This window comes from Rhea pennata, chromosome 22 (genome assembly GCF_028389875.1).
Source record: "Rhea pennata isolate bPtePen1 chromosome 22, bPtePen1.pri, whole genome shotgun sequence".
In the NCBI taxonomy this organism is placed as follows: Eukaryota; Metazoa; Chordata; class Aves; order Rheiformes; family Rheidae; genus Rhea; species Rhea pennata.
Genome location: NC_084684.1, coordinates 1,821,660 through 1,846,860, shown reverse-complemented (window position 1 = coordinate 1,846,860; position 25,201 = coordinate 1,821,660). Strand labels below are relative to the sequence as shown.

The window sequence follows — 25,201 nt, the reverse complement described above, 5'->3', positions numbered from 1 at the left end:
TACCGAGTGACTTTTCCCTTTGTTACTTGTTCTCCCCATGAAGGTGGATTTTGTCATGAGACTCCTATTTCATAGCGGTACATCTGATATCCATGAAATAAAAATACAGAAGTCACTTCAGTGACTCTGCCCTCCCCTGGCACATGCTCCAGAAGCATTTGCAGCTAGAGTACTTCACAAGAACTTTGTTCCTCTTGCTCCCAGGAGAACTGGCGGGATGCAGAAAATAAGTGCTTTATGGATCGTTTCTATTTTAAGTCTTAGTTCTCCATTAGTCCTTTACAGTCAAATACAGACAGATGTCACAGTGATGCCTGGTATAAGCGGATGGGAATATGTTACTTTTAGTACTGATACCGCGCGATTTTTGGTCAGAGGAAGAAACATGGGATATGCTTTCTCTGTACTGCAGACAGCTGCCACGGCACTAGCGAGCGGTGGTGCTGAGCTCTGTATGGTCCCATCCTTCACAGTGGGTTGGGTCTGGCAGGTAGATGTGTATAATGCTAGTCAGTGAGGAGATTCAGTGCAATGAGACAAAATGTCTCCAAACGTAGAAGACCTGAAGAGCCCTTCCAAGACCTGTCTGCCGGTGACTGGCTCTGAACAGACACTGCCTGGACCTTGCTTCTCCTTGGTGTATGCAAGGATGTAACGGATGGCAGAGGCCAGTCAAGAATTGTCTGGGAAAGACCCTCAAAGGGCATCACATGCTCCTTCCAAATGCCTGCCCCCCAGGAATTTGCTGGTGGGTTTTCTAGATGGACAGCTCTCCTTGTACTGCAAAGCTTCCCTTGTACGTTAAGCAGCCAGTTGGTCATGGTCAGACAACGTGGCACAATGCCATACTTCCCTCACCTTGGACTGCCACCAAACAGCTTCAGATATGCCTTTCGGAGAGACAGACAACTGTTCCTCATTAAAACACAGCAGCCATAATGTGAGACGGAGATGCACCACGTGAGCAGTTCTCACCCCTGCTTTGTATTTCCTTGGGACCGAGAGGGCATGGAGAAGCCTCCTGTTTCTCAGCACACCCTCTGCAAGTTCTTGCTGTGGTACAACTGACATCGTCAATTTTTCACACTTAAAATCGAGTCCATTCTCTGATCAAGAGCAAGGCTTTCTAAATGCAAGGATGTCAAAAGCATGCTTTAGCTAGACACACAGGCCAGATGTAGGACAGGCAGCTGATATGTCCAGGTGCCATCTACAAACAACACGCTTATAGTCCACTCACCCCTAATTGTCTCTAGACCAAATTCTGTCAGGAATGAGCTCTAGGGCAAAGGCATTAATTTCAGAGGACATGCATTAAGGTCACTGAGAGCAGAATATGCTCCAGAGTCCACACAAACCTGCTGCAGATGTTTACACGACTACAGATGTACTTTGGGGCTGTGCAGGAATGGAGAAGTGCTATATAAGGAAGAAAATGCAGTCCAGCTCTAGAAATTTCTGATGAACAGTGGCTAGACACAAAATTCCTTCATTTAAGGCTCCTGCTGCTGAAACTGTGCATCAAACATTTGGACAGTACAAGAGCTAAGCAGAGAAGTATCTCACACTTGTAGGGAATGGTCTGCTGCCACTCATGTGTGCTTCATCACTGGATCTGATCCAAGTGGAAAATGCTAAATACTTTATACAGGGCCTTCTATTTTACAACAGTCTAGGGAGACCTTGTCTGGCCACACAGGGCTAGACAGATTGGGACTTTCATCCACAGCAGCCACAGGACTGAGTTCCTGTAAAATACAGCACACCCAGCTCCCAATGCACATGCCTCCAAACACCCCATGCCGCTGCAAAGGAGTGGAGAACCCCATGGATGACATGGTAACGGCAGACAGGGCCTTGGGAATGCAAGACATGCCGGACAGGGCCAGGAGATGCACGGAAATATTCCACGCAAATATTCCACGCATGGCCAGAGGAAGGTGGGTGACAGCAGCCACACTTGAAAGGGTATGAGGTGGTGCTTAACTGGGAGAGTAAGCCCAATTATTTTCATTTGCATTCCCCCTGTACTTTGTTGGTGGCATTTACACATACCAAAGACCTGTTCAGTAACTATTTATTTCAATTATTTATAAATCCACTGACCGACCACTCAGCTTCAGTCACTGCATTTTGCCTACAGAGATCTGGGCTACTTGATCAGAGTTTCCGCCTTTGCTGTTCCAGACTCTCCTAGAGGCCACCGGCTGAGCCTGAAGCTGCCTCCGAGTCTCCAGTGCATCATCTAAAGAAAGGACTGCACGTCCAAAGGGCACCGAGCATGTCCACGCAGAGTTTGGTTACTGAAGCGGACCATCCGCAACCTGGCTGCTAGCACAGTCCAGACTCTGAGAAACCACGCACACACCGCAAGCTCCTCTTAGAGGACCGGAGCGCTTACCCTGCCTTTCTGCACTACGTGCACCAAGCCTCCTCTGACCTTTCTAAGCGGTTACACGTTTCCAAGGGGCTCTGACAGCCAGCCGTGCAGTCATCGTTCCCTCCCTGCAACCCATCCGCCCTCCCCTGCTTTTCCCTCCCCCCCCCCCGGAAAAAAATAAAAAACCCAAAACAAATCAAAACAAAAAAAAAACACCCTCTGTGATGCTGCTCACCCCTGCATTAGCAGCCCTGAATCGAGCAGGTGGTCATTTCATCTTGGCAAACACTCGGAAGCCCAACAGTTAGAAACATCTGTCAGGCCATGACAAATTGCAGAACAACAAACAAGCAAACAGGAGGAAATGTGCATATAAAAAATTTTTCTCCTGGCATATTGTCAATAAGCTGCAATATCTCCTTCCACAAGGAAAGGATTTAAGTTCTTGAATGATATGATGGTTGGAAATGTCATTTCTTTTTCATTAAAAAAAAAGAAAAACAACCAACCAAAAAATTCCAACCCCAAACTCGCAAATTGATGTTAACAAAACAAGGTAAAAGGACAAATCTCCAAACAACAACAACTGAAAAATAAAGGTACACGTCAGCATTTGTAATCAAAAACTACTACATACTGTACTTGGGAAGTCTTCTGGGAAAAGATCATTGGCATCTAGTGAGGACATCACTAAAAGTCTTGTGCATATGATATGTATGAGACAATGATGCCATTGGAGGGTGGATGGACGGACCCTTAGGAAACTGTCACTCTCAAAACTGTTCCATGACAAGAGAAAATAAGAGATGTAAAAAGGATTGGTTTTCCCCATCCCCACCCCTCCCCCGAGTGTTACAGATTCCTTCTTATTTGTCAGAAACAGCCTCTTCTAGTCTCAGTTTATTTGTTTAAAAAAAAATCTTCAGCTTTTGAAGAAGTCCATCAATTTCTGAGATGCACTTGGTTCCACAGCACCGAAGAGCTTCAGCTCTCTCCCCTTTGATCTGCTAACAAGGGCTTTCGGGAAGGATGGCTGGCTGTGGGACTTTCCCAGAGTTGCCATCCTACATGAGAAAGAGAAGTGCTTCCCATGACTTTTCTTTGTGTTCATCTTCTTGAAAAAGTCTCATTGCTCCAGAGATGTCTGGGCCCAGCTGCAGCAGCCTTGTGCAAGAGGAAGCAGATGAAGCTGCTTTTTTCTCTTCCTTTGGAGACTCCCACTGATTTTGGAGCCCTTTTCAAGAATGCAATTGCTTTATTATTATTATTTAAAAATATTTCATAGGTTTTTTTTTCAAAATAGTTGTCTTTTTGTTCCCTTTTTCCATTGCTAAAATTCTAGAAGCTCTTGGCGACTTCTCATTATTGATGATAGGACATTTCTTCCTGTTGCCATGATCCTCAGAGCAGCTGCCTGTCTCTGGTCCATGCAGAACACTCAAGAACTGGAGCTTGGACATACAGGGGCAAAGGGGAGCAGGGCCTTGAGGAAGAGGAGTATGAGGACGTGTAGCTATCAAACCTCCACAGATTGGATTTGGTTCATCTGTGCTCTCATCACCTGGATACTGTTCAGTATTTTCTTCTGGTGTCCTGCTAAAGTGACCCCAACTCGCAGAATGTCCCTTGGGGAGGGAAAAAAACAAAAATCAAATAAATATCAAAAGAAACTTTGTAATGCCTGAACCAGCCTGTTTCATGAGCCCAGTCTTTCCACTCTTGGAGACACGTGGGAAGGATGTGCTTGCTACACCTTCAGTGATGTGAATGCCATTCCCTTTTCGCGGATGATGGCCGTTCTTACTACTCTTACACTGTTCTGATGAGACCATGAAGTGATAACCTTTTGCAACTTATCTTCTCTGCTAAAGCATGGCAAGTTAGTGACATTTTTTGCACTGCTTCTGTTTTTTGATGCGTTAGGCATCTGGGAGAAATGAAGCTCAGGTCGAGAGCGTGGGTTTGACTCTGCATTGGTCCTATCTGTGATTACTCTGGTTGGGTTTGCAACTCATCTGCCCAGTGGCAAATAAATCTCAGTCACGAACTCTTTCTGCTATGGAATAGACAACATTCGTGAGATTCGACCCATACTTGATACTGTAACTATATGGATTTTCCGTTGCCTTTTCTCCTCCCCTGAGTGTTAGGAATGGACTTTTTAAAAGAAGTGTGGCAAAATCATTGCATGTTTTTTGCGTCAGAGTCATTGGGCAAGGAATGGAAGCCCAAGGAAAGGTGGGAGAAATCCTCCAGCGCAACAGTGACACATGACAGCGTGCTTCAGACCTCGTCTCTCTTTGGTCAAAAAAAGAAAAAGGAGCATAAAGAAGGAAAGCTGGGCAGGTGACTGTGCCACAGGATTGCATGTTCTGGCTGGTGTCAACCGACTAGAGACTACTGTGAGCTAGAGCAGCCTTCAGCCCACGCTCTCTGAGATCAACCTGCCAGTGAACATCCAAGCTACAGCCTTGCTGCCATTCAGACTCTCGCTCAGCAAAGCAACTGGAAACCCGCTAGTGCATCATGCGACTGGCACCAGGGACGGTGTCCTTCACAGTGACTGCTTGTCTTGCTGAAAAGGCTTTCCGTTCCCCCCATCCCCTACTGTGCAGACATCTTCCTTGGGGAACTTTGCTACCTTAAGTTTTGTTTTTGTTCTGATTAGGAACAAAGCTCAAACTTTTAACTGATGTCTGTTAATTGGAACGAGACTGTGGCCCTGCATGGCCCTGTCCTTCCTAAGCTCTCTGCCCCAGAGACAGACCTTAGGTGTCCTAGCTGTCCCAGTCTGTAGAAAAACCAGCAGGAACCCTTACTAATGGGTCACTGTTGAAATCTGCTGGATTTGGTGAACTGAAGCAGCCTTCAGTAAACATTTAAACTTCACAATGTCTCTCACATTTAAACAGTGTCTCATGGGAATTCAACTCCATTTACACGATTACTTCCTTCTGCAAAGCCCAGCAAGGATTAGAAGGTGGTCTCAAGTAAGGTTTTAGCATGATTTCCAAACAAAAAGGAAATTCTCTTGGCCTGCCAAAATTGATGGGGACACGGGAATGAGCTGACGCTACTCTTGTTACTCGGGTGAAGGCAAATGAAGAGGAGTTGGAAGATAGTGTGATGGACATGACTAGGAATCGGAAGAAGCATCATTTAAGGCACACTGAACAAGTCCATGAAAAAAAACAGGCTTCATTATTTGGACCGCTGGCAGAAGCATGTGCTTTTAGATAGACTGCAAACAGCAAGCATCAAACTGGGCAGAGTTGGGCTGTGGCATAGGTATGATGTGTTAGTCTGGTATCAGTTTTCCTCCTCTGTCTCTCAGACTACTTGGGCCCTCTCGCTGTAGTATGAACAGAGCCTAAAGTGTGCCAAAGTCATCTCCAGGGCCCTGGGGTGGTACCAAGGTTACACTGAAACATTCAAAACCACCATGTGAATTTCCTGGCTGGAAATAACAATAAAAAAAGCCAAAAGAGATCAGGTTGGCTGTTTTGTGAATAAATTGTGATTGAGTGGTAGTTTTAAACTGTGAAATTAGGCACCTAATCCAGGCATAAACCTTCCTAGTTTACTGGGCGCAGAGACATTGTGGCACTTGCAGATGGCTTTAATGCTTAGTGCTTTTTAAGGCAGAGTTTCTACAGCTAACTGCAACCAGCCACAAATCTTTCACAGGCATGAAAGCCTCAGCTAGCCTCAAGAGATTTCAGACTGCACCACAAATGGATTTCAGCTGCCTGCTTTCTCTGAAGAACTTGCTAAAATTTTGCTACTGAAGAAAGTTTTTAGTGGCTACAGGACAATTCAGAATAAACTTGAAACCATCCGACCCCTCAGAGGCCTTTCTTAAGCAGAATTTGCTTGCAACATGCTTGTTTCAATCAGCAATAAGTCACACATCCAAGAGGACTGCCAAGTCCAAAAGTGCTCTCCAGTCACTGGAAAACTGCCTGATGCTGCCTGAAATCTCCATTGTTCTGCTTTGTTCCATAGGGGCAGTTTGGAGGTCCTAGGGGGGACTTTCATTTTCACAGTAGGGATATGCAATCTGATACCCAGTCTGCAGATGAGTCAGAGTGAACAGAACAGAGAGGTTCTGCACCAACTGAATAGACCAAAAGTGGTTCCACAAGCTAGCAGTTCTAACATTCTGTAAAAATAAAACCATGTCATATAAAAAATAAAAATAGTTTAATAATGGTCAATTGTTAAACTGTTGAGGCTTCTTCTACTACTTCGGGACTAGAAGTCTAGGCACTTACTCTACAGTCATCTGAGATACTACATCAAAGGTGGTGAAGCCAGCACTGGCAAAGCTCTCCTTGTACTGGCTCATTTTGATGGCATCCAGCCATTCATCCACAGTGTTGAAGCTGGTATAATCTGGGATTGTGCGGTCAAGTAGAGGAAGGTTGATCCTGAAACACAGAAATGGAGAATGAGCAGAACAAGCAGCAGCAAGCGCATATATTTCTGCACCCTCCATCAGCAGGGGGGACCTGGACGAGCATGACTCAAACTGCCAGCACTGCAGTGAGTTATGGCAGTGCCACCCAGAAAGCACTAGCTGAGGGAGGGATTGTGCAGAGCACCAGGGAAGAATGCTGGTAAATCTGTTTCTGGATCAGTTCACCCAGGAGAGGTAGGAACAATCAAAGAGAAGATGATGGGGTGCAGCCCTGAAATTCTGGACGAACAGAGTAGCCAGTGCATTACCAGAGTTGGGCCAGTGCTTTCCACAAGTTGCTGCATCCCTCTAGTTCAGGGAAAGCTCAAACTGCCTGACAAAACCTTCTTTGCCTCCAATGCATGGGACTGGGTTACCAAAGCAACCATACCCATCCAGCAATCATGTGCATAAAATCATGCTGCTCCTCTAACTGCGTAGAAGACACTCTCCAACTCAAGGAGCCTTCTGTATTCTTCCTAACCAATGCTGGCCAAGGAGAGGAACCAGAATGACTATTTCTAACTTCCCCTCCTATAAAGTACCAAGCAACACAGACCAAGCAGCCTCTGCAATAGCTAGAGAAATGCAAAGATGGTGTCTACGAGGCCATGCAGGAGAGCAGATCTACAAGTGGAAACCAAAGGACATGAAAAAGACAGAGATGCATACCCAGAGGAGAGAGGTGCCATGGCTTTCAGGCTATTGGGGTTTCGGATCATTTTATCTAAGGTGTTGACAATTTGCCCAAATTTGGGTCTATGATTTCGGTCTTTCTGCCAACAGTCAAGCATTAGCTGGTGCAGGGCATTTGGACAATCCATAGGAGGTGGCAGTCGATAGTCCTGCTCAATAGCATTTATCACCTGTGAGAAAAGACAAAGAGGTCAGTGCAATGGGATTAGTGCCTTCATCCCAGAAAGGAGGAGGTGGCCAAAGAGGAACACATTTAAATCACCATGCTCTTTTTCCTCACCTCCTGAAGGTGACTGGCATGGCCAACCATAGTCCAACAAAGCTGCTCTCTCTCCACTTACTGCTGCCCATCTCGGCCATCTCTTCTTGTAGCAATGCCCTGCCCTCCACTCTCTCTAAATCCCAGCCCTCTGCCTTCTGCAGTGTCCTCTGAAGTGACACTGAAGTGACATCAGACAAGTCCTCTGGCCTTGATCAGCCAACAGCAAGCACTTGTGATGAGCCATGTCTATCAGTCTCCTGATCTGGGGAAAGAGGCCATCTCCATTACCTTTCCAAGAATGTGTGATCCTGCAGCTGCAAGCATGAGAAAGTTAGTCAAGAGTCCATGCTCTTGGTGGGTGGCTGCACTGTTATTGTGTCGATACCAGGGTACACAGCACACCAAAACATCTCACTGGAAAGAGAACACCCCCATAGAAGGAAGGGTCTGCTCTTGGGTGAGCTGTAGGCAGGGAAGTTGTCCCTGTTTTCCTCCCCCAGTAGTCCTTTCTCTCCCACACCCTGGCCGACATTTAGCCCTTCCAGGCAGCACTGTCATATCATGGGACTGGGCTGGGTGTGCTGCGCCAGCAGTGAGAGCTGAATTTCTCCACAGCCCTGTGTACATGCAAACCAGAGCACTGCTTCATCCACACAGAAGGGCAGGACAGAGATCTCGGTCAGCAGAGCCACATGCAGGAGAACTTTACTAAAGCATGCAGAGAAGGGTTGGAGCACACATCATCTAAGCCAATCGGCAGCTTTGTGGGCCAGTGCAAGAAGGTTTGGACTGGCACCTGTTTGATCTCTCCTTGCTGCACCACAGAAGCTGCAAAAACATTCAGCCTTGCCATGTACAAGGGAAATAGCACACATATGGGACTAGGGGATCTTCTTCAAAGGAACCTCCAGCTCTGCACTTGCAGTCTACCACCCTTTCCTGGATAATCAAAGAGGATGGAGCTCTAGCATTTCTTCCCAGGGCACATGCTCCTCTGACAGGAGAGCAGAAGGAGCCTTGGACACTAGAAACAGGCTTGTGTGTGGCAACAAAAAGCGAAAGCATTGCAGTGACTGAACTCAGGGACCATCCTTTGAAATGAGAAGCTCCCCACAGAAATGATAAAAAAGGAGAAAGGGAGATAGAGAAAACCGTGCCGTGGTGGGGCTGGTGGAAGGGACCTTGGTGTCGCTTGTTCAATCTCCCACTCACAGAAGGATTACCCTCTACACTTATCAGAGTTGCCACGGCTTTGTCCAGCATACTCTTAAGGATGGAGAACCCCTCACTTGTCTGGTGAGCTATCTCAGGGCTGTACCAGCCTCCTGGAGAAGGATTAGCCATGTCTGGACCACTTCTAGGTGAGTACACTGCTGAGCAGAAAGGTTGCATAGAGAAAATAAGAGATACTGCAGTTGGGACTGGGAGAGCAGCAGGGAAGGGGTGCCAGAGAGGTGACACTGGAGGTGCTGTGGGAGTAGAAAGCTGCCACTCCAAGTGAGCGTGGGTGGCAGATCCAGGACAAGCAATCCAGGGTGTGAGGTGAGGTATCTGGTAGGATTTAAGATTGGTTGTGACTCCAGGGAAGTGAGAGGAGGAGGGTGCTGCAGATATTAATGTGCTTGGGCAAGGTGCTGGGCAGGCTGATCCGAGACAGATGGGGGCTTGCACCGCTGCTGCCAAAATGTGCCAGATGGAAAAAGTCCTCCCACCCATCCCTTCCTCCGTGAGGCAGCTCTGGCCAAGCAAGAAGGTGCCCCCACCGGGCCTGTAAAGGCCTAACCTGAGGAATCGCTAGTGGGCTTTGTGCAGCTCTTGGCTCCTGTTCAGGGACTCTCCTGAGAGATGCAAACTGTCCCCTCTCCCAGCTCTCTCTCTGGATGGCGGATCTATCCGAGACAGAAAGGAGGGGAGCGGACACACAGGGGGAGCGGGACTGGGGAGAATCATCACACAGGCATCAAGCTCTTGGCTCTGGCATTGACCAAACAATTCCCCAATAAACCACCCGCCTTGCTGCCAGCAGGCACATCCCGCGAGGGGGCACAGGTTACACTTGCTGCCTCCTCTCCTCTCCCCAGCTTCCCCGGGTGTTCACACCCGAGGGTCAGGAGGCTAATCTGCAGTGAATATCCGGCACGTGCTAATTCGCAGGAAGGACCAGTAGCAATTAAGTGGTGACAGCTTCTGGGGTGCGATGTCCTGCGGCAGGAGAAGGGGGAGAAGAAGCTGGAGGAGGCGGGGGGAGCAGATGCCACGCAGCAGGCTGTGCTGACAAGAAGGGCACAAGCTCCACCATCGCCGCCGGCTCAGTCAGCACTGCTAGAGCACTGACTGACGAGAGGACTCGCAGCAAGAGAAGGGATCCACAGGAGAACGAAGGGTGGAGGGACAAGGGATGAGGAAAGCAGAGGGCTAAGCTCATAGAAGGATGCTGGGGCAGGGAGAAGGGCAGTGACACCTGGCTAGAGGAGATGTGTAAGGCTGCAGGGGATGACAAAGCCCTAATGTGAATGAGAAGGGAATTAGCCCTTGAAAAGGGCATACCCTTAACTCCCTTCGTTGTGGGTCAAAGAATTATGAAAATACTTCTGTGGTGTGCCAGGGCCTGGGCAAGGACTGGGGCAAGACCATGAGTAGTCAGCGGTGCTAAGGTATCATCTATTTGTTTCAGGCCTTAGGGGCTCACTTGAACAAATTCTCCACCGGGCATTGGGAAGGAAATCGCCATGTTCTGGAGAAACCTGAAAACAGCATGAATGGAATTATACTGATTTGAAAATGCTATGATTTGGTGCTTTGGGTAGGGAGCAGGAGTCAGACAGGAGCTTGGGCCTCTGTCTCCCTCCCTGCAGTAGAGCACTTCTTCAGGAGCCCATAGGCTGATGGAGATGGAGGTGGCAAATGAAAAGGTCCCAGCACGCTGCCCAGGAGCAGTTCAAAACGAAGCCTGAGGCTGTAACACGCAGATTTGCAAGATCAGGACTTGCAGCAGAGTGGACAAGCAGGAGGACAAACTTTCTGCATACTGGAGAGTCTACCCAGGACACTGTTTTTATATGCTGATGGTGTACAAGGCCTAGACCTTGTGAAGAAGGGCAATGTATCAGAGAGAGAATATTACTGGAGTTTTGGGAGCCTTCACACCAAAGGGTGCTTCTGGACACACATGTGCAGGCCTTAGCATGCTGCACAGCTGGACAGCTGGTGTTTGACCAGCCAGGTTATGAAGCCAAGAGAAATGGAGAGAGAGTGGTATTTCTATGGTGAAGGTGTGGACTGCAGCCATAAGTTCCCCTCGCATGGAGGGAAGGGCTCCGAGAAATTCTTGGCACCCGGGAGCAAGGAGTGCTCGTGACAGACCGCTATTTCACCAATGCCTGTGGTCTCCATGAATGGAGACCTGCCTGCTCCTGCAGTAGCCAGGCACAGCTCCTGGACAGTGTGGGTGAGTTGGGAATGTTTTGCATGGGAGGCTTGGAGCAGGGCATGAGGAGAAGAGTTGCAGACATGATGCCAAAGAGCCCATGGTGCTTCTTCTACCCCAGCCTGACGAACAGCAGCCTGGTGAAGTTGGCTTTGTACTATCCTGGTGCTCTTCAAAATTTTCACAGAACCTGCTTTAATCGGTGACCATTTCCATTAGACTTTTTGGATCTCCACTGCTCTTGGGACAGTGGGAACACTTCTTTTTCTGTTTGCTCCCTATCTTCCCTGGTATCTGTCAACTACAGCTGAGGTTGCTCACATCAACCTTATCCTGTCTCTGTGGGTCTTGTACAGTCTCTAACCTCTGCCACAGCAGCACAATTGGACCAGAACAAAGGCAGAAGTTATCTCCATTTTTTCTTCTGAAAGGGTTGACTTTGGACACATCTCCCACATTTGGAGAAGGCTTCAGCCACGCTACAGGCTGAGACTAGCTGTAACCATGCAAGGAGCTCTGGCCTAGCAGTCTGCTCCTGATTTCAGTGTTTCTGCGCCTGGGTCCTCAATAACTTACATCTTGATTGGTCATATCCCAGTAAGGCCGCTCGCCATATGACATCACCTCCCACATGACTATTCCATAGCTCCACACATCACTGGCTGATGTGAATTTTCGATATTGAATTGCCTCAGGCGCCGTCCACCGTATTGGGATCTTCCCGCCCTGCAGGAAGAAACAAAACAAAACAGAGAGGATGGTGAAAGAAAGATTGAGAAAAACTGAAAAAGAATGGTGTCCAGGATATTTGTACCCCTTAAACTGGAAAAATCCTAGAAGTATTACTGGAAGGGATCTCTGTAGTCTCTGGTCCAAGCTCCTGCTCACAGCAGGGCTATGCCTAGCACCAGATCAGGACAGCTATGGCTTTGTCTAGCCAAGTCTTGGAAACTTTCCAGGATGGAGAATCTCCCACTTGTCTGGCAACTTGTCTCAGGGCTGTACTTGGGCACTACCTTCTTGGAGAAAAAGCTTTTCCTAATACTCAGCATGAACATATCAATGCTATTGCCCCTTATTAAATCATCTGGCACCCTTGGGAAGAGTTTGGCTCCATTTTCTTTGCAACTGCCCTTCAAGTACTGCAGGCCACTAATACATCTCCCCTCAGCCTCCTCTTCATCTTATTAAGCAAGCTCAGCTCCCTCCACCTGACCTCCCAGGTCATCAAGCCGTAAATCTGGAGTGTAATTACAGGTATCTCACAGTTCCCTCAGCAGAGTTGTCCCAGTATAATGTGCACCCTACAAGACCACACAGAACTGTCTTTCTTTGCAAAACCAGCCAACGGCTACTGTTTGGAACAGCCAGGCTACTGGGCAGAATTCACTTGCCCCCTTCTACGTTGCAGAGAAAAATCAGAAAGGGCCGATGAACAATTTAATTTGTCAGTCCTGACTACCTACTGCTATAGTAATCTCTGGCATGCCAAAACGCCCATTACATTCGTAGAGCCTTTTGTGGAAAAATGAATGGCTAAGAATTTTAAAAAATCCAAACTGATCCCCTTTAAATCTCCCTCCATTCTTTTGTTGTTAACTAGCTATTTCAGGAGCACAATAAAAGGAATTAAAATAGCATCCTCTTCAATTGTTCTCCATCTGTGGGCCCTTAAAAGTCAGTGATATACCATCCTCCTCAGCTCCACACGTGTGGGTATTTTTGCTGATACATGTATAATCTGGCAGTCTTAGATCCTGCTTGTTTCTGGAGATGGAGGTGGAGTGAACATCTTCAGCATGGCATGCTTGGGTACTGAATGAGAGATGGGAGGAACTGGGTTTGCAGTGATCCTGCTGGGCAACAGCAGCTCTGCAGAAATCAGAAGGACTATTCTCTCCTCCCAGAGAGGCGTTATGCACATCAGTGCACAACACTGCACATACACAGCATGTGGCCACGGGCTTTGCAATGTTCTGCTTAAGCCCTTGCAGCCTCCTCTTTTCCCACGAGCATCTTTGGACTTCCCCTGTGCTGGAAAATAAACAATTTTATCCGAAGTTTGTGGCTGCGAGAAGATAAAGACTATATTTTGTCACTGGGTAACTATCATATCTTATTAGGGGTCTTCTAGGAATTAAAAGGACTCAGATCCTACATATGCTAAAATAATGAAAAAATATAGTGTTCCTTAAACTTTTTACAGCCACAAACCTCAGATGAAATAACTTGTTTTCTTACACTGGGGAAGACCAAGCTCTCCACACAAAGGCAATGTTCACTCCATCTCCGTCTTCACAGACAGGCATGCTCTTTACAGAGATCCTCACAAGCAGTGGATTTAAAAATTGTAAAAAATAAGTCTTAAAATGGGAATTACAGAATGTAGGTATTTGGAGGAGCCTCATGGGAGCTCATTTCAGTGAGATGAGTGAAATCTCCCACCCCCTATTGTACCTGCCTACAAGTACAATAATAGGAATAAAAAACACAGAAGCTCCCGTGTGTTTAGCTTAACAAAGAGAAAGTTAATAGGCATAAGGATCATGATGTGCAAATACTTCCAGGAGAAATAAATTTTGCTAATGTTCCTAAAACCTGTAGGATGACTGTATTATTATAAAAGCCAGTGGTTGATGTGCGAAGCTACGCAGGTTCAGAAGTGAAGGTAAGTGCACATTTTTAGGTGCTGGGTAATCGATCACCACTGCAATTCACTAAGAGCCATGGCAGATATCATTGGCAGCTCCAAAAAATCCAGGAGAAGTAATTTCTTACAGATCATGCCCCAGGTCTACCACGGCTGGTTTCCAAAAATCCTGTCACAGGCGTTATGCTGAATGACAGCAGTGATGCTGTCTGTCCTTATGAACAATGACGTCTATGAAAACTACTGGCTGCAGCCTTACTGAACACTAACAGTCATAAAATTAGCCTTTAGCCCTGGTGTAGATTATGCAGTTGTGACAGGCAATGAGTCCTCAGTGATGCTTACGTCACTGATACTGCAGCATCCCTGGGAGGGAGTTACAGGCCATTGCCGAGAATGTTTCTTTCTCTGTTTAATTCAGCAAGTATCTGGAATATGCTTTGCCAAGCATGGATTCACATACATAATTTCTGGGGCTGAGTCCATGACAAGACACACAGAAGGATCACTGCCTTCTAGACAGTCAGACAGCAGAGTTGGACAGTGGCAGGATAAAACTAACCCTTGCTGCCGTGGTGACAAATTTGTCAGGCTGGCATCTTGGAGGACCCCAACACTGGATGGATGCAATGCATCAATCCCAGCTAAGGGCTTTATCAGGGACACGGGTGCAAACATGGCTGGAAAAATGCTCAGTTATTCATAGGAATGACTATAGGGCCCTTCCCTGTCAGTGGATATTGGAATGACAGTTGGGCAGGACCTTGCAAGAGAAAAATCTTTCTTGATTCATTTCATGGGTCTTTCCCCATCTGACACATTCTTTCCTTTCTTAGTACCCTAACAAAAGCAATCACAACCTGTCAGCAGGGACTCCTCCCATCTCCCTCCCCACCCAACTCTTTGCTTGAACACCCATTCTTCCCTCTTTGGAAGAGCAGTTTTACCAGTGCACTGGTGTAGGTGGGATCGGAGGTGTCATCCTCTAGAAAACGCGAGAGGCCAAAGTCAGACACTTTGCAGACCAGGTTGCTGTTCACCAGGATGTTGCGGGCGGCCAGGTCCCGGTGCACGTAGTTCATATCGGCCAGGTACTTCATGCCTGCCGCGATGCCCCGCAACATGCCCACCAGTTGGATCACGGTGAATTGCCCGTCATTTTGCTTGGGGAAGAGAGGAAGAGTCCACATGAAAGGAACATATCCATAGCTTACCATGGCATGAGGTCAGAGAAATAGCAAGTAGCCTCTGTCTATACAGCATGTCAAGACGTAGTCATGCCACAAGAACTGTAAGCTCCCTCTCAAAGCATGACGGTGGAGAGTGGAGAGCCCACAGGGGCTAGAAGTCACCCTCCCACCCCCTATGGACATCACTACCGATGGGTGCTGTCATGCAAAAGCAATAGCTCTACCATACCTTGCACGGGAGGATTGAGGACGGCTAATCTATTCCTATTAAGCAGGTTATCTCCCTTCAACACAATGAATTATTCATCTCAGATTGAGACCTATAAATATTTAGGCAGAGTAGCTGAAGATGAGGTTCTGTAGCGATAAAGTTAATAGCAGAATGTCCCTTCATGTTCACAGAAGCAGAGTTTGTAAGTGTATCGGTGGGCAGGTACACATGTAGGCACAGCTTAAGGGTACAGCTGAATATGTGCATGTGCACCTCTGCCACTATGCCGTCCCAGTTGCAGGGGACACTGGGCAGTGAAGAACAGTGTTATACTGTCACAGGACCACAGGCACAGGGACCCTCCCCCTTCAAACCCTTCTCCGGCCCAGCACATCTCTGGGGTAGTACGCTCTTAGAACCTCATACCCGTAGGAAGGAGTCCAGTGAGCCGTTCTCCATGAACTCAGTGATGATCATGACTGGAGAACTCTTGGTCACCACTCCCTCCAAGTGGATGACGTTGGGGTGGTCGAATTGCCCCATGATGCTTGCTTCACTCAGGAAGTCTCTTCTCTGCTTCTCCGTGTAACCAGACTTCAGGGTCTTGATGGCCACAAAGATCTCTCTCTTGCCAGGAAGCTTAAGATGCCCACTGCACACTTCACCGAACTCCCCTGTTAGCAAAGAGAGAAACAGGTATGGTGTGTTGGCCTCCCAGACCTCTGCCTTCCTCACTGAGGGACTCTTCTATAGGGTTCCAGTTGTGCACAGCCCTGAGCCATTCACATGCGACACGTTTTGTGCTTCTTCCCGCTTCTACACCAAAAGCCTCCCTTTAGGTGAATGTATCCTCTTGGTGAGGAGCACTGGACACTACTCTGTACCTAAACATGGGAGAAGTCCTTGTCTCCAGCACTGGACCTGCTTCCAAGACCACCTTGTTCTTGCTAGTTGAGGCAGGTTGGGGCTAAGTGTAAGACCTTACTGAAACTCTCTTATGGTGAATTCGTTCTCTAGTCTTCCCAGTACACACACATCCTCACCAGGGCCTGAGGCACGACGGAGAGCGTACTGCTGAGGGCCAGACAGACATTCACAGTTTACCTACCTGCCCCGATCACCTGCTCGATTTTGACACAAGAGATATCGATTTCTTTTGCAAATTCCCTGACAGCCTCATTTGGATCTTCGTAGGTGAAGGGGTCAATATAAATCTTCATCCCTGGGGTCACTGCATAAAGGTGAGGAAGAGAGTCAGACAGACAGATGCAAATGAAACGGCTGATAGTTACATTGTGAAAAAATATAACCTACATGTGCGTGTGTGCATGGGGTTGTGTGTGCACAAGCGTGTGTGTAGGGACGTGTGCATATGCCTGTGTGTATGAGCATGTGCAGGCACACCTGTGCGTGTGCGCATCTGGGTGCACATGTCTGCGTAAGGGGGGCGTGCGCACTGATGCATGTGTATGAGAGACAGAAATGCTGTCAATGGTGAACACCTTTTTTGGCCTCAGTAAGTCACATAATCAAGGGCATGAAACAGACAGCAAAGCAATTTGAGAAAGAGCATATGCAGAGCCAAGCTTGCACAGGCTGCCTTCTGGTGAACACTGGGCCCATAAGCCATGGTTGGGGCAGCATGGGGCTTGATCTTGAGCTAGGACCGCAAACTGTGATCATGAAGAAGCATGAATCCTTTGCAGCAGGATTTGGCTTAAACAGATCCAGAGGAAGGGCAAGAGAATCATTTGCTCTTGGGAGATGGTGCTTAGGCAGACCAATATCACAGCATGTCCACCATGCAGTGCAGCATTGCAAGAGGATTATTGCAGAGATCAGGTTGGCTTCCCTGAGCCTCAAACTCAAGATATTTGAAATATTGCTTTTCTTAAGCTGTAATGAGATCCCACGTATTAGCAGCGAGCACTTCTTCAAAAAAGAGGTGTTAGGTATTCTGGGAGCATCTGATATGATGTGGTGATTCCTGCACACTGAGCTGCACCTAAAGAGGCTTAACCTGGTGCGCCTGAGCCGCACTGACACTGGGCACCTCTGTGTTGTGCCTGCCTAAGGTTAATATTGCAGCAGGTTAGGACATAGCAGGAAGCTGCTCAGCCCCTTCTCCAGCCTTCTTTGCATGTGGCTTCCTCCTTAATACTCCATCATATCATAGATAGGGGAATGTACAAGAGGGGATGCAGGACTCAAGCCTGAAGATGATGAAGATCTGCCTTGGGACATAAACTGAGGCACATGCTGCCCCTTTGCCCACACATAGACCCACAGGTTCTCCAAGCCATAGCAATTTGCTAATCAAACACTATAGCCTCTCCATGGGTATCAGTGGTGAGAAACTGAGCCTTGGATCAGTCTCTTGAGTGACGATGTGGCTAAAAAGCCCCCCCAAGCCTGTTATCACTTCATTTGTATCCTGTGGCATCTAGCCTATTTCAACAGTCGTGAAGGCACAGCTATTAATGCTGTCCCAGCCTGAAGCTGTCATGTTATGCACCAGACCCTAAGAGAAAGTGTGAATGTATGTTTACACATGCAGTAAGGACTGGTAAACAACTGAGAGTTGCATTTACATAATTTTTCTTTAAGATAGTCATTTTTACTGGTAAGTTATAGCAACACCAGCCAGCACACTGCTATTCTGGCTCAGAGGTGCAATTCAGCTCTCCATCTCTTGGGAGATGTTTTGGGGTGTAACTGCAGAAGGTGGTGTTCTCCAGGTACAACCATTTTTGGATAAGCCCCAGGTCCGTACAGGAACAGGTGTAAAAAGGCCAGAAATCCTGAAGCTGCAAGTATAACATGAGGTAAGTAACAACTGAGATTTAAACATAGCAGAATTACAGCGACAGGTCTCTAGGGAGGGGGGAAAAGGAATTCTAGAGGACGTGCAGCCAGGGAAGAATGAGGAGGCACTGGGATGAGACAGGGTCTAGCTGGTACTTGATGGAGTAAGAGTTCAATCTTGAAGAGAGTCAGAAAGTGAAGACTGCTTTACAGAACGTTCCATCAAGTGCACAGTGAGGTTGAAAATAGGAAATTTAGATATGAACAAGTGCCTTGCAATGCACAGGTATGTTGGAAGAGATACATTGCAGGGAGGGACGGGATTCTGGGAGCACTGGGATGGGCACTAGCAAAGGCACCAAGATGCATGTCGGTTCTCGCAGGGAGGACAGCACTCCACAGGGTGCAAGTGAGTCAGGGTAAGTGTCTTGCTGCTGCCTACGAGCTAGGCAAAGCTCTGGAATCCGAATTGCAAGAAAAGGTGGGGTCATAGGGGCTGCACAGCAGGAGAGCGTAAGGCTTCAGAAGCACATGGAGGGGCGTGGATTGGATGTTTGTAGAACATGCACGGATGAACCACAGCAGGGTTAGCCCCCAACAGGATGTGTGTCCAGAGAGCATGGACTCTACCAGGCAGGGCAGGGATCTAGATTACACAGGGAATTGGAGGTGGGAGAGGGAGGTGACATGAGTGGGTGATCTAGACCATGCTTGCCAGCCTGAGTTGTGATTACAGGAGATGCAACGTGCAGGCTCAGGAGTGTGAACTGTGGGCTACAGTAGGAGTCTAGGAAGGTGAAGTGGAGGTAGGATTCAGCAGATGCATGCTGACATGGTGGGGCAAATGGACACAAGCCAAAGGCATATAACAGTTCAAACCCCTCCAACAGCTCCTTGGAAGAGCTCCACCTTTTTAGTCCTAAGGGCAGAAAGTTTCTCAGGGCAGGGATCAGAATGCATCTGAGCGCTATTTCTGAAAGCCCTGGCCAGCAACAGAGCTCTTTCTTTCTCAACATGCACACGAGAGCCTGGCTAGGTGGGCCTGAACCCTTCCCGCACGACACAAGGAATGAGTGAACAAGAACACAAACCGAAGAGAGAGCGGACCCCCAAGCCTGACGGGCCGCGGTACGTACTGTGGCCACTGGTATAGTGCTGCAGCTTGTCAGTGTACTCAGAGTCCGCACGCTCAAAGCCCCGTCTTCTGGAAAGAAAGGGAGTCCTGAGTGCTGGGCACGAGTCAGGCCACGGCTGAAATACAGACTGCGAGAGCATGCCTTTTTTCCCCTTAATCTATCTCTCTCCATCCCCAACTCTTGCACCTCTGCCTCCCTCTCTCTCTCCTCGCTGCCCTTTCACACAGCCTGCTGGTGCCCTGTCTGGAGACTCATGCAAGCGCAGGTCATGCTCTCAGGTTGACCTACCTGTTGCACACAATCACAATGACGACCACAGCAATGAGGAACACCAGTCCTGCCGCGGAGGAGCCAATGATGAGCGGCAGCTTCTCCTGGACACTGGTCTGGTATTCAGCTGATACACAAGGTGGAGGGAACAGGTTATTGCAGCACAGGCTGGGTCTACGCTCATAAGTACATCAAGGCTAGAACATGGGCCCATGCACTGGCCTGCCTTTTCTGGGCACTGCTAACATGCTTCCTGGCATGGTTTTGGCTCGGGCCAGCTACCGTTGTTCTAGGCATTGCTCAGGGTCACCTGTGACAGGGACTGTTCCCCAAGAGGAAGGTTCAATGGAGCTATCCTTTTGGGGTGGGAAAGCTTAGGCTTGTGGATGCAAGCTCTACCTTAATATCTGGCTTCAGGGCCAGAAAACAGGCTTGGTCTGTTTTATTTAACAGTACAAATTTAGTAAATAAAGACACTAGCTCTGTATTTGTCACTGACAGCTATACAGACAAGAAGCATGAAATTTTGTTTCCTCTAAATCCAAACGAGTGAACAGGTCTCTGTGCCAACAGAGCTTGGGCAGAAATTGGCCTAGTCTGCGTGATTCCCTGCATGGACCACCAAGTGCCCATGCTTTTCTCCAGGTCCTGTATCAGATAAATGTATCTGACTTGTCAATGATGAGACTACCAGCTAGGCGACCAACACTGCTGCCAGTGCATCTCCTTCTCACGCAAGTCTCTCTGCAACCTTGTGTCCTACATCACCATTACACAGCAGCAGCTGAAGACTCACCTTCGGTCATGGTCTGGAAATACATCTTGCCGCTGTACCGGCCATAACCAGCTACGGTACGTGCCCGCACCTGGAAGACGTAGATGGTGCCAGCTTTGAGGTTCTGCACTGTCACAGTGTTGGTGGGGCTCTTCACTGTTGTTGAATTTAATTCACTCAGATCCTGTCAAGAAAATACAGATCTATCATCAGAAAACAAGAGTCCAAGCACCTGGTCCTGCTCCAGAATCAGGTGTTATATGTCTAGAAGGAAACACAGAAGAAAAGAGCAATGTAAATGGCGTAGGTTCAGTGAATAGGGAGACCATGGGGCTGAACAAAAAGGCCACTTTCCTGACTCTTCCCCTAGGCAAGGAACCACTGAAGAATGTATATGACTAACTGCATCACTGGGATAGCACATGGCTAGAAATGCCCTGAGGAAGGTGTTAGCTACAAACTTGAGTTAGCTTCTCCAAACCTTGAACTCAATGAGTAGGGGAACTGCTTCTATCTTCTGCATCCACTTTCTCTTAGCATTGTCCTCCTCCCTCATACTCTCCTTCTGTGTCTGATCCAACCTCAGACCCTTTCCATTTGCTCTTCCTCATCTCCCTTTGCTTGCGCAGTAACTAGAACCCAGCTGAACACAGATTTCTGGAATCTGGGTAGACAAGTCCTGCTACTATCCCTCTGCCCTGTTCCTGCTTTGCCATGGCTAGCTTTTAAAAAATGAGGAACCCACACTCATATTCAAAAGTGGCAATGAGAGTCCTTTCAAAGTTTTGTCTTGCTCCTTGTGTGTAGTTATTTGTCCAGTTTGACAGCTCTGGCTTGAGCAGTCAATAGCAGTACAGATGGAATTATACCAGTGTGGGTAGTAGAACCACCACTGCCTCTAGGATTTGCATAGCTGTGCATACAGAAGCACCAGTGGATGGTCCAGGGTCTCATTGTGCTAACCAGAACTGCAGAGGGATGCAGAAACACGCCAATAGAAGACGATGAAAGAAGTCAATGAATGGGGTGCTTCTTAAGAGCAGTGGCAAAGTGTCCCAGTGTCCGACAACTACAAAACTCCTGAAAATCAGTGCAAAAAGAGCAATGTGTGCAAACAGAATGATCTTCCTGGAAAAAAAAAATTCTTAGGAAAGCCAAGCTGTGAGTGCAGGTGACCATGAAAGGAGGCAAATTTCTGAATGTAATTTCTGCAGCTACATTGAAAGCGTTCATCCTTTCCTGTAATATCTCCGGTCTGGCAGGTCAGGCTGCTTGGCTGGATCACTGATTGGAACAGGTCAGCAACTGGCAGTTCAAAATCTGATTTGGCAAGTTTACCCGAGAGTTCGGGAAAACTACTAACTTCAAGCTATTGCAAAGGGCTTATTAAACTCAGGAACTCCCACTCTGCAAATATTCACCAGCCCAATGACACAATCTCATCTCTCATGTGAACTAGGCAGGGACTGGTAGAAAAAACCATCATCCCACTGGCAACCTGTTCTTTCACTTTAAATACTTTTGCCCTTTTACCCCTCTGAACCTCTCCTGCAGACCCTGGCATTCCAGGTGGCTTAAAAATAAAGTCCCTTTGCCATCTCTCCAGCCCACCTAGCCTTGTCTTCTGCAGCATTTTTTTCTTCCTTTTTTTCCTGTTGTGGTTTGAGTTTGGAAATACTAATTCAGAATAACACACTTTTTACTTCCTGAGAGGTTTGATTCTGAGTCCTCATCTGATTCCCTTACCTCGGGCCAAATTTGAGCTAAAACTCAAGTCCGATCAACAGTGAAAAGGGTTTCTTGAAAAATGGATAGTCTTTGGAAAATGCCTGAAGGACTTGCAAAAACTGTTTTCCAAAAAGTCATGTTTTATCAGCCAAAAAAAAAAAAAAAAAAAAAAGCCAAAGAAAAATGTCAACCAACTTCATTTGGCAGACAGCTCTTCTGTGAGTCTGCATGGCAACAATCTGCTGCAGTTCCTGGAGCAAACAGAGCCACATGTACAAAGCTAGTCCAAGGCTGGGTGCCAAATCACAGCACACATCTGATCTTGTGGGATCAGGTGCGTTAGAAGAGCTGCTCAGGTCTGGTAGCAGGGTGTCGCTGGCCACTCTGGGGATGGGTCCTGGGCACATGCTGGGAACTCACGGGTAACACGAAGGTTACACCCAGCTCTATTCTTACCTGTACTAACCAGCTGTCAGCTACTGCAGTTGCCCTTTCCCTTACCCTTCAGCCATGCCACAACCTGTTAGCCAGCATTGCTTCCACATAGTAAAGGGCTCCTGCATCTCCTAACACGTTTGAGCTGAACGTCTTCAAATAATTGCAAAATCGGCAGCTTGCTGCATATGCTAAGCCCAACTGTTTCACCTAATGAGGAATGCTAATTAATCTTCGCAGTGTTTGAAACTGCACAAGCAATGCAGTCAGTCCCTGCCGTGAGGCAGGAGAAGTTAGGAAACCCTGCTAGGAAATCCTGCTGATCTGCTCTTCAAAGGGGACCAGGCCTTCACGCAAGTTGCCACCACGGACTGAATGCACCTTGCAGAGCTTCAGAAAGCGGCCTTTGCATAGAAATGCTTGCCGCTTCTGCAGGCCGGGTGGGTGCTCAGATGTGTCCCTTGGTGAGGACGTGCAGAACTAGACACATTTGCAAATTTTGCAAATCCATTCAAGAGACTTATTGTCCTTTGCGCATTCTCATGGAAACCGTTTTCATCCTGCACATCATAATGATGCCTCTGTACAGGCATTTTAAATAATTTTAAATAATTGTTATTACAAGAATGTTGTTCATAATACAACAAAATATACTTTTGTTTCAGGTAATGCGAACACTCCCTTTGTTAACGCCAATGAACTTATTCTAACTTTTAAATTCATTTTATGTCTCTATACAGAAGAGAATCAATTCAAAAGGAAGAGCCAAAACACTTTTTATCTAAGATGCATATGCTACTATACTTACATTTGAACTGTTTTCATGCTAATAAAATATAATTTTCTAACAGGAAAAATTTTCCACTAGAAATAATTCAACCAAGTCCAGAGATATTTTCTGAACATTCAGAAGCACATGGGACAGTTTACAATAAAACACTTTGGAAGAAAATCACATCTGTACAGACTGGCAATGGAGTGAGAGCACACCTGGGATGTGTCACACACCGCATCCAGACTGAGATTCCAATTGCAATATTGATGAGAAACAGGGGAAGACCACAGCAAATCCAAAGCTATGCATTTTGGGATTGTTTCCAGGGATCAAGTCAATGGCTCTGAATTTTCAAAACTCAGCACTGCAATGGCTAGATTAATGTGAGATTCAATTCTGCCAACTAGACAGAAAAGGGAATAACATCACTATGTTGCTGAAAATGCAAAAATGGAGACGCCTGGAGGGACAACTCCGTGGAAATCCCTACTCAAAAGGGCAAATCAGAAGTCAGGATGCCTAAAGAACAGGATGGAGGAGACAGTGGAGCAGATTGTAGTACCACTGTCTGAGCAACTAGGAGGTGCTGACCAGCTCCACTATAAGTCACGTCTTCTCCAAATGACACTGTAAAACTAGCGCCTGGGCATTAGAAGAGTGGTGGTGGTTGCAAGTGAGATGCTCCCTTAATATGTAGATAAACTGGCACAGTAAATGAGGAGAGACAGTAAATTCAGAACTGGCTGAAGGGAAGCATCCCGCATCCAAAGCGCTCGACTCACCATCTGAAGTATGAGAAAATATGAGCTATTGGCAATTGCTGAGAGATCAGACTATGTGTGTATGACTGGGACTTCAGAGCTATGACAGCAAGGCTAACAAACACAGAGGCATTTTGGAAAAGAGACAAACCCACTGCCATTGGCCAGGTACTGACCTCTAGTTCCTGTTTATACCTTTTTTTTTTTTTTTTTGCATACTTCTAAATCCTCTGACATTTGTTTGCTGCTGGACTGGATACATCTAAACTTTGAGCCAACAATTCCCTTCCAAGAACGACATTCATCCTGCTTGCAGGAGATAAAGACTGACCTTTCTTCTTCCACCAAAGCACTAGCAAGAAATGGACCAAGACATTCGGATATCAGGACAGCAAGAGCCTCAGCACCGGCACGTGGCACTGCCCCTCTTCAGCAAGCTGAGGGACCAAGCCTGCAACAGCCTCTCTGGCAGGGCTTGTGCTCTACTCGCAATCTTGCTCCCACGTAAGCCATTGCTTGAGTGCAGCTCGGGCCACTTATCCCTACAGTGAGTGACACGCTGTCCCCCTAATCTCCAAGAAGGGTGGCAAATAGCTGCTCATCCTGTGGTTGGCCACTAAACCAGGCCATGAACAGCAGCTTCCCCTTTAGACAAAAATTCTTTCTTTAGAGTCTCTCCCAGAAAACAGAGGAGAGAGGGAGGAAAGATAGAGGGAGAGAGAATAAGAGAAAGTAAGAGGAGGAAAATGACCTCCCTGAGATCTTCTTTCTCTACTCAGAGTGTCCCAGGGGAAAGGACCCCTCTTGCTTTCCAGATCTGTCATGTTACCTTCTCATCCATCTTGCTACGTATTCTGGGATCATTTCCAAGGGTCAAATAAATGGCTGTGATTTATGCAATATAGGTCAGGACCTATTTAACAGCTTACAAAGAAACTCCCCCCTCCCTGTTCTCCCTCTGGCTCTTGGTGATGAGAAAATAGGTCACAGGCATGCAGTGGGGGGGATTAATCATTTCTTCCAGCAACTGCTGGGAAAATATTTTCAATCCCATTTAATCATAAAGCTTTTTAATTAGTTTGCAATTTTTAATGTATAGTTTATAAGCTCTAGTGCAGGGAGGCAGATTCCTGGAAGGAGAAATCTGTTCCTCGCTCCCCATCTCCCCTGAGTAGCACGGGTGCAGTCTGCAGCCACAGAGAGCTTGGCAGGTCCTGGGAGTGCCTACCAACATCAACATG

At 47.3% G+C, this 25,201-nt stretch overlaps 1 protein-coding gene across 6 annotated transcripts in view; it reads right to left on the bottom strand.

The window, feature by feature from the left end:
• Positions 1-2,747: 2,747 nt before the first annotated feature.
• The window catches only part of EPHB2 (EPH receptor B2), a 121,570-nt gene continuing 99,116 nt past the window's right edge, over positions 2,748-25,201 (bottom strand). The window contains exons 7-17 of one of the 6 annotated variants that reach the window (XM_062593638.1): positions 20,283-20,445; positions 19,505-19,613; positions 19,172-19,284; positions 16,384-16,506; positions 15,702-15,949; positions 14,822-15,037; positions 11,801-11,950; positions 9,581-9,733; positions 7,512-7,705; positions 6,655-6,810; positions 2,748-4,005 (exon numbers count right to left, since the gene is read on the bottom strand). In XM_062593638.1, coding sequence (XP_062449622.1) covers positions 3,897-4,005; positions 6,655-6,810; positions 7,512-7,705; positions 9,581-9,733; positions 11,801-11,950; positions 14,822-15,037; positions 15,702-15,949; positions 16,384-16,506; positions 19,172-19,284; positions 19,505-19,613; positions 20,283-20,445 — 1,734 coding nt within the window. In that variant the 3' untranslated portion in view covers positions 2,748-3,896. The remainder of the gene's footprint in view (positions 4,006-6,654; positions 6,811-7,511; positions 7,706-9,580; positions 9,734-11,800; positions 11,951-14,821; positions 15,038-15,701; positions 15,950-16,383; positions 16,507-19,171; positions 19,285-19,504; positions 19,614-20,282; positions 20,446-25,201) is intronic. The other 5 variants (XM_062593640.1, XM_062593639.1, XM_062593642.1 and 2 more) reach the window with 5 other exon arrangements.